Genomic DNA, 10,000 nt, shown 5'->3' on the forward strand with positions numbered 1-10,000 from the left:
ATCGGATATAGACCAGACTTTATGTGTGACGCCCAACGAGAGAAAAAACTGTCGTAGGCTATAACAAACTTTGGATGTCATAACTTAGGTCCGCTAAGTTGCTAGCTGCTGCAAAGCTAGTGACATAGCAAGCCATACAGGTAGCGTCATGTCACAATGCACCATCATTATTTCATCACAGCAAGGTCTATGTCTGGTTCGATTTGACAGTGTTGAGCTGACGTACCTTTTTCATGATCCCTGTCTTCCGTTTGCTGAAAGTTGTGTACCGCCTCAGCTTGTTGTCGATAAATTCCATTTTGATTTTAACTCGCCCGCGAGTCTTCTTGCCTGGCTTCGCTCCGGCCGCGCCACCACCTGCCGAAGCACCGTACCCACAGGGCGCCAAGCCCGCCGCTCCCGCCGAAACACCGACCTCCATCTCCGCTCTCTCGCGTTTCACCCCTCTCCTGTCCCCGGTTGAACCTATGTCCTCGTCATCCCCCGAATCCGACTCCGCGTCGGAGCAACTGACGACCACCTCGGCGGGCTCCCTTTCGTCGTATCTGCCGCCGTCTGGCATGGCGATGCCCGTGCTCATACCACCACCGAGACCTCCGGATGTGTTGCCAACCTGTAGCGTTGTTAATCCAGCCCCATTACCAGCGCGCACACCCCCTCGAGTTCCCATACCTGCGCCGTTTCCCGCAAACATCAATGGCACGTCCCCCCCGGCACGTCCGTCCTTCCGAACGAGGAGCTAACTGCAGCCAACGTTGTCGCTGTTCACTAGTTAGACCAGCTGAGCTTTGTAAATAAATCTATCCTGGTGACCAAGGCCTGATGGCAGATTATTTAATCTTCTAGGGGGACTGTGGCTGGCAATTTAAAGTCTTCTTTTCACACAGGTAAAGATGGATAACTTAGCATTCACCGTTCTTCTTTTGACAACTGAGTTGAAAACGACTGTAGTCCGCCAGCCAGTCATGGGAGTAGTTATCTCGACCACAGACACGTATGTTCAAACAACACACGTTACAATCAACAATCCTATCAGTAAGATACATAAATTGACTCACAACAACTGTGCAAAGTTTACGAAGTGATGTTTCCGCCTACAGTCCATCAATCAAAGCCACCCCCTCCAGAAACATACACTGCATGCCACATATGGAAATGGCGAACCACGGTCTGAGAAAATCCCTCCGCTTCAAAACCTAGTCCGCCATGAAAATGTCGTAAACAACCACCATTTTGTCCTCCGGTGAGTGTTATTCAGTCATACTAAATCGTTCGTGTCTAAAATGAGAGGAAATGGATTAGAAAGCGGTGAAACTATTTGTGTTTAAAAGTAGCCGAGGTAGTGGACATACATGCCAGATCTACTTTCCTCCATATAAAGAGATACAATGTTGCCTTTTATGGTCTTGGCTCTCCTTATTTGGTGAGTCATAGTGCCGTGCTACGATTGGTTACTTGAGTTCAAGATCCCGTCTGCCATTGGTTCTCGGACGTGTCATGTCAGACGGTTTGAACTTCCCGCAACGTAAACGACGTGGGACTTGGGGACCACCACAACAAGAAAGCTGTCATTTTCAAAGGAATTTAAACATTTTGAGGCTCATATGGTCTCTGTCTACATTTGCAGAACAGTAGGCTAATCTGCTCAATTTTATTACCCACATTATAGGAGAGTCAGTCATACTTCTTTAGTGAAGCTGAAATGTTTGCCAAATAGCCTTTTGACAGCTTTTTGTTTTCGTCTTTGATCAAAATGTAACCTAATGAATATGAATGCGCGTTTGAACTTGCGAGGTAGATTGGAATGCAATACAATAACAATTGCTATCCTACAACAATAGTTTGGTGAACCTTGTCAACTGATTGATACATGCCCCCCAACTTCTATTATGGGCAAACAAGCTTTATGTGTGTAGCCTACCCACCTCCGCCTCCCGTTCTTGCATTGCTTTTGAGAGTGTCAGACACACAGTACAGCCAGCGTAACAGCAAAAAGAAAATCGCCTATGGTTTAGGCCTACTGGCTGCAATTGCATTAGAGCTAGTTTAGGCTATTTCAGTGGTAGGCTAATTTGCGTATAACTGATAGGCCTAGTATGAATGCGTTAATATTTGGTTAACATATAAGAGGATTCTGCATCATGCATCCTGCATCTAGCGGTTGGCTGGCGGCCCACACAGCAAAAGGACTCCGCGGCGGATCCGCCGCGGAGGTATGACGACTTCCGGAACGGACCCGCGAAACGGACCCGTATCGGAGTCCAGATGCTCTCAGGAACGGATCCGCTACGAAGGCGGATCGCGGACCCGCCGTGGCTCCGCACTGCATCCACTCCGCATCCGCGATTAAAACCTTACCTCCGCGGCGGGTCCGTTTGGGATCCGCAAATTGATACATACATCCGCCGCGGACCCGCAACGGACTCAAAGGCTCATCTGGCCCGGGTCCGTTTTGGACCCGTTTATCTCATTTTCAAAATTCCTTCTGTTCTTGCTGTAGGATAAAACTAGGCAACTATAGGATAAAAGTAAAACTATCACTAGGCCTAGCCTAGGCTACTACAGCAATATAGGCCTACGATTAATCTGCATTGCCTCGTATTTTAACTTAACAATACTGTCAATAAACCTAACAGAAAAGGTTTAAGTCAAGACATCAATTTACTGTACAAACGTGATCACTACTCAATGGAAATATAAAATGGACATTTATGGAAAGTTACAGGTTATAAGCTATTCTGTTTTTGTTAAGTAGCCTACATTGCCTAGGCTACTTTACATTCATTTTGTGGTCAAAACCTAATTTAGTGCTTTATAGGCCTAGGTCAGTGCAGACATGAAATATTTTATCTAATAGGCTACAACTTCAATGAAATACTGCGCTATGCACAGCTAAAATATCAGAAAATGAATAACTGGTGAATGACAAGAAGTTCAATAAAAAGATTGTTTAATGCTTATTTCTCCTATTACTCCATTTGTGTGGATGGAGGCGGAACACATCTCCTCGTTGCCCGATCCACCGCCGGTTGAAACACCTGATTGCGTGTTTGGTGACCTCAGTGTCCGTGGCAGACCGTGTCACCATGTTTTTCCTCACAGCACCTGTAATCAAACAGACAGATATGTTTATGTTTATGGTATGTAGCATCCAAAGCCAAGTATGCTTACACAATACAATATATGAGATAGGTATTAAGGAGATTAAATTTAAAAAGAAACATGACTTACAAAGCTCCTCTGTTCGCTGCACGTTGAGGGCTGGTGTGGGGGTGGAGGGAGTTGAGGAGGGACTGCCGTTCCTGGCCCATAGTGAGGTGGGCGGTGTGCGAGAGGGGGAACATTTTTTTATTAAATGGTAGTATTAAATTGTAAAATTGTAAAAAATTGTATTAAATCTGTTAACCATGACTGATAATACACATGGGGCCTTTCTATTCACTAATATTTCAGAGATCAGTCCCTACCTTGAGTAACTCTCCGTATGTTAAATGCAGGTGCAGGGAGTTGAGGTGGTGAAGAGTGTTGCGGTCCTGCCCCATGGTGAGGTGCTAAGGGAGAGAAATGGTTGTGATCTGTTAACCATGGTAGGCTGAGAGCTACAGGGCCAAACAATGGCAAACAAAAACAAATCTCTGGTCATGCTGGACATGAATTTGTATGTTTCAATATTTTGGTATGCACTATCTATATCAACTCCATGAATGGATTGACATTGAAATCAATGTGTTTCAATACAATCTGATAATAATGAATTAACTTTTCAGGCAATATTGCATGAATGCAGATGTTTTAACTGACAAAATATTTGGCTGAGATTTTGAAAGTAATGGAGTGACTACTGCTGTGTTAATATAGATGGGGCCACTGTATTCAATATTATTTCAGAGATCAGTCTTTACCTTAACAGTTTTCTCCAGGTTGAGGGGTAGTGACTCGGCTGCCTGGCACTTGGCGAGATGGTGGAGCTGGAGGAATAGATACAAAGAGAGGGGAATGTCTTTAGCACTAAGAATGTTAACCATATCTCTAATATTAATATTATGATTTAGTTATTTCAATGTTAAGAGATTATTACTTACTTTGCCAGTGCAATTGGCTTGGGCTTGAGGCTTCAACTGATATACCAGGCGAGTTGGAAGGTACTTCAGAGATGCAGCCACCATTTTCTGGCTCTTCACTGTCATCAGAGTCCCCGAAACGATGGCTGTTACATAACGATATCATTATGGTTATTGCAATCCCAAAATTTCCAAATATACATATAGTACAAGCATCTCTGGTCTATTTTGGAATGCTACGGGAATGTGTTCACATTACATTTTAACAACCCAGAAAGTATCTTACTTGATCAAGCAAACCCAACAGAGGCAATCGTAACGTTAGATGCTAGAATCCAGCCGATAAAAGTTGACGCTGCAGAACAAACAAAATAGAAGATGGGGACCAAGTTCCATACAGTTAAGTTACGTTAGCATAATAAATCACAAACCGATGCCAATAGTTGTCTGAACCGACTTCAACAGTGATTAAAATGCCGAGGCTTTCATTACAAAGATGGCAGATAGACACTAAAGTTACGTATGAGACCAAACTTGGCAAAATGCAAACGTTAATGCACAGCTAGCTAGAGGCTAGGGCTAAACCATTATCAGTGAGTCAACATGCTAAAGTTGTAGGTAGCTATCATAGCAGAGTGCTTCACTGACTTCATTGACTGAAATACCAGTGCCAATATCACCTTAATCAAGGTTTGCATCGCAAACGTGATTTCAATATATGTATAGCACTAATAGACATTAGCAATAACTTATGCAATTGCGCCTAGCAGCATGCTAGCTAGCAGCTTTATGCCGCTAGCATAGTAGCACTATATGGACAACAGCGACACATTAAAACAGACAAGACCAGACTAATGTTAAATAACAATGTGTGTTTTTTAAATCACACTACCATAACATATTCTGCCGAAATTGCTATCCCATTTTAAACCAGATAGGCTACAGACTCATATGAGCATCACAGCTAACAATAACGTTAACTTTGCACAAACTGTTGCACAAAATGACAAACGTCTCTGGTTGCACTAACGTTAACGTTAGTCCTAATATCAAACAACGTCATTACAATTAATAAACATGATGATTATAAAACCACAAAGGCCAATGTTTAGCTATTGTGAATGTCGCAATATATTAATAAATATCACTTACTCGAGAGGGTTCAGCGCAACCGTGTCCCAGCAAAGAAAATATCCACTAGTATGACTCTTCTTGGCTCTTGGTGTACAGTCATGTTCAACCGTTACAGTAAATGCGCGTCCGCGCCCGCGGATCCGACATGGGTCCACTCAGGATCCGCTGTTTGACAGTAGAATTTACGGGGCCGCCTGGAGGCGGAGCTGATCCTCTGTGCGGCACCAAAACGAATGCGACAGTCACGCGGGTTTGGCGTCTTGAAGGCGGATCCGCCTAGGAGTCTACTGCTGTGTGGGGGGTTGCCGACAAATTCCCCAATAGGCCTATTTTGTCACTATTTGTATAAAATCTTTCTCAAATTCAGTTATACTTCATCCATCATTTTAAAAACATTTAATGTATTTTAATAATCATTACAAGTAATTACATGTAAATAAATGGTGGTCCAACGACGGACCAGAAGTGGCACGCCACCAGCGGTCCGCTAGGCCTATCTGCGATCTGATTTTGCTATTTGGGTAGGCCTGTTGACACGCAAATCGTCACTCTGTGGTACAAAGATTGTTGCTCTGCAAATGGCCACTAGGTGTCACTATAACCCTTGTTTTGGCGTGCGGAGCACCATTTGTTGCTCTGCTCTGACTTCAAAAGACAGTCTGTCGCAGATGAAAATGATGTGGAGAAGGAATAATTAATAGGGAATGACTTGGTTTAGGACTTACATTTCAAACCTGTTATTTTATAGTGTGAGCCCTATACTTTAAACAATCATCAAAGCACAAAGTCAGACAACAACAACAACAAAATATTTGCGCATGAACTGAAGTGGCCGTAAGCTAACAGTGAGGTGACCCACCAATGTTTGATGACCAGCAGAGGTATACATGATGCCATAATACATTATACATAATGGCTGCCGTGCATAACTCAGGTGCTACGCATTGGTGGTCTTTGAGGTTCCCCCTTCACTGTAAAAGTGCTTTGGGTGGCTTGAAAAGCACTACATTTAAAAAAAAAAAAACTGTTAACGGCAAGGCTGTTTTCCATTGAAAGATACATTTGAACTCTCTGAGTAGTGTGTTCACATCACTGGCCACCCTCTCTGTTTACCTGTGTTACAGTTTTTCTCGATTGCTTTGACCTGCTTAAAGAAACTGGGATCCACTTGGTCTTCAGGAACACCTTTTTTGCACAGCAGAGGTCATCTCTTGCAAATGTGTTGACATGTTTTCACTGGGTTCACACATTTCTCACACCCTTTTGCAAAACAGTTAATACAGATGTCATTCAAAGACACCAAACTCTAGTGGTTTATATGCTAAACAAAAGGAAAACATCTATTCACAGATGTAGAGATTCCTTGCATATGTCTGAATCTCTGATACACTTATGTGAAACTCCTTTGCACAATTCTCAATTAGCAATCATTCATTATCCAAAAGAGATACCATGTCTGTTCTGTGTTGTTATTTGCAAGTATGGCTCTAAGTCACATTTAGAGAAAGTACTGTACTAGTTTGCTTTTGCTTTGTGTTTTAAATGTTTTGAGAGTGTTACAGTCTTTTGCAAGCAAAATGTGTCATTTTGGCCATAAGTGATTCTGTTTAGACCTGTGTGTTAACTGTTTTGACAATGTGATGCCAGAGTTGACGCAAGCATCATAGCAACCAAGAAAAAGTGTAATGGTTCTGTTTACCTGTGTTAATGATCTGTTTACCTGTGTTTTGTTTACCTGTCTTAATGGTTTTGTTTACCTGTGCTGTGTTTACCTGTGTTAATGGTTTTGCTTACCTGTGTTAATGGTTTGTCTTAAGAATCGAGGATGAGGAAGCCGCACACTCTCATCCCTCTTTTTTAAGTTATTTCTTCAAAACCGACATTTCGGCAAAGAACCTTTCTTTGTTTCCAAGCAGCGTCGGTTCTGGAGGGGTAGCAACGTGAGCAACAGCACCGAGCCCAGTCTGGAGGGGGGACCAGAAAAAAAAAAAACTTTGCATGCGTCCGTGCATAGGCTATATGGGTGTTGGTGGTTGTCGTGGTCGTGACCCGTGTGTGTGTGTGTGTGGGGGGGGGGGGGGGGGGGGGGATTCGATTATGAGGGGGACCCGGTGTGTGATGTGGCTCCCCGGCGCAGAATAGTGTAGGACCAGCCCTGGTTCCAAGGTACCTATTTGTCTTACTAAGGTCTCACATAAACGTTTTTTGGAATATTGGTGATGGAGTGGCCATCACCGAAACTGATAATAGTATAATATCAGTTATAATATAATAAACTGTGGATAGGTCTGACAGTGTAGGAAGAGGCACGAGCCAGATGAAGGTTCACATCTGGATTGACACTGGGGAAAAAAGATGATTCAAATTCACCTCTTACGGACGGAACATCTCATGTGTTTGACACATGCCTCAAAGACCTCCGATGTGAACTTTTAAACAATCTTTACATGTTCTGGAACTCCGGTCATGAACTCTCTGGAACAGTAGAAGACCATTGGCATGGCGACCTTTATGTATAGAGGGAACTCCGCTGTGGGTGGAAAATCCAACAGATGGGCCAAAGGCATGATCCTGTTAGTTTTACATGTTTGAATGGTTTTGTTCTTGATAGACAGAGGTCTGTACCAGTGTCTCTCTCTCTCTGTATGTGTAGACAGGATATGTGTAGACAACTGCCATATTGGCATTACAAACTAACCTCATGCATTTCTATGGAGGATTTTTTGAGTGCTGTGTCTCCTCATTAGAAAGTCTCTGGTATAACTAGCTAACTAGACTACACCACATTATATCCTACAGCAGTATAACTACAGCTGACTAGACCACACCACTGCATGGAGGACTACAAGACATGAACAAGAAAATATCAAACAAAACACACCAGTGACATAAATTCCTTTTATTTTTTGTTAAAGTCAAAATATTTCTTTGCTATTATCTTTCTGTTAGAATGAGCTTGAATGCAAAATAGATGAACACACACAAGACTAGAGCTTGCAGACAACACAAGAGTTTTAGATCAATGTACATCATGGACGTAGCCCACACACACACACACACACACAAACAATGTCTCATGAAGTGAGCCATTTCTTGAGTGACATTAGAGCACAGATCTGCACAGGATGCACATAAGATCAGTTGCCTGAACAATATGCAATGTTATCTCTTACAGCACACAGCAGCTGGGATATTGCTGATAAAGTGTGGTTCAACAGACAAAAAGATACATACTATACAGGCAGCTTCTTATTCACCTAAAGCATACATGTGGCAGCATAAAATATGCAGTAGCATTCATATCCTATCTGGGTTTGAACTGGGATTGATGTGGTGTGATGAGATGGTGTAGCCTATAGCCCTCTAATTTGAGGAACGCTCTCCAAAGGCGTTTCCTTGGAGACAAAGCTAGCTTACAGCATAATTGCCGCGACTAGCCAAAACAAACACAAACGTGGCGAGAGGGTAGATAGATCATTCTCCGCAGCTCCAAGGCTGTAATCCCGAGATCAACGGTTAGCGGAAGATCTACTGGGGTCTTGGAGAGACATGCTGGAGTCAGTGGCAGATTCCAGAGTCAGATTTTCCCTCTCGTCATTGCCCTCACACTAAACCTTCGAGGAATACGATCACAAGCATGTCATTAAAATATTGCTAAACTGAAGGTTCCATTTTGATGATATAATAATGTACAGAAGTGAGGAGTATCACAAATGCATAGATCGAATGTTGCGAACTGAAGGTTCTACTTGATGATGTCACAGTGATCAGAAGTGAGGAGTATCACAAATGTATAGGTCATTAGAATCTTGCTAACTGAAGGTTCCATTTCATAATGGAAATTCTAAATCTGCATAGTATCATGGTATGGTACATGGACAGAACATTTGCTCCCAGTCTATCAGCCAAGAACTCTCAAGAGCAAAAGTCATCAGCTTGACCTCTGACCTTTGGCCCTATGTGTCCTGTGACTCTTGCTGATACGATGCCATCTTTCATATGGACCCTTACTAAATGGTGCGTTCTTATTGCCCTTTGAGTGAGTGGTTTATGTGCCTGTGTGTAACTCAGCTCCGCTGGTGTCTGGGAGTGGTTAGTGGCAGCGCTGCTCAGACAGACTGGGGCCCATGGCGTGTGCTTTTTGGCTCCTCCTTCTATCCGTACTCTCTCTCTCTCTGTCCATACGTGTGATACAACTCTCCTGTTGTTCTCTCATGCACCACCACGTCTCTCACTCTGTCTATGATGACATTCACACCATTCCATTTGTTGTTTGACTCCAAAACCCGTTTGTTATGTTTGCAACTCTCATCTACACTAAGCGGAACGGAACACAAGACACACACACACAGATTCTCTTAAATTCATGCTCACACACCCACAGCCACACACACACACAGATACGCACACACACACAGATTCTCTTAAATTCATGCTCACACACCCACAGCCACACACACAGACATGCACACACACACACACACGCACACACACAGATTCTTTTACATTCATGCTCACACACACACATACTCTCTCTCCTTTTCTCTCTCCCCTTCTCTCTCTCTGCTGTGGGGGTGATGTAACTGACCTAGCTAACCTCGTTTGTCACAGATCGCTGACACAAAACACTGCGTGCGATCGAGCGTCGCCCGGGCAACTAGGCACACACGAGGGGATGCACGAAGAAATATACAACAGCGTGTGGTCAGGCACTGAAGCACGCGCACACACACAGGTACACACACACACACACGCACCCACCCACCCACTCGCACACACACACAAACATGTACCCAGGACATACA

General features: G+C 43.4%; 1 protein-coding gene across 1 annotated transcript in view; it reads right to left on the bottom strand.

Annotated features, from left to right (window-relative positions):
- The window catches only part of LOC121718513 (serum response factor-like), a 16,841-nt gene extending 15,468 nt beyond the window's left edge, over positions 1-1,373 (bottom strand). The window contains 1 exon segment of the mRNA XM_042103523.1: positions 227-1,373. Coding sequence (XP_041959457.1) covers positions 227-694 — 468 coding nt within the window. The 5' untranslated portion in view covers positions 695-1,373.
- Between the last annotated feature and the right edge of the window lie 8,627 nt (positions 1,374-10,000).

Source organism: Alosa sapidissima, chromosome 9 (genome assembly GCF_018492685.1).
Source record: "Alosa sapidissima isolate fAloSap1 chromosome 9, fAloSap1.pri, whole genome shotgun sequence".
In the NCBI taxonomy this organism is placed as follows: Eukaryota; Metazoa; Chordata; class Actinopteri; order Clupeiformes; family Clupeidae; genus Alosa; species Alosa sapidissima.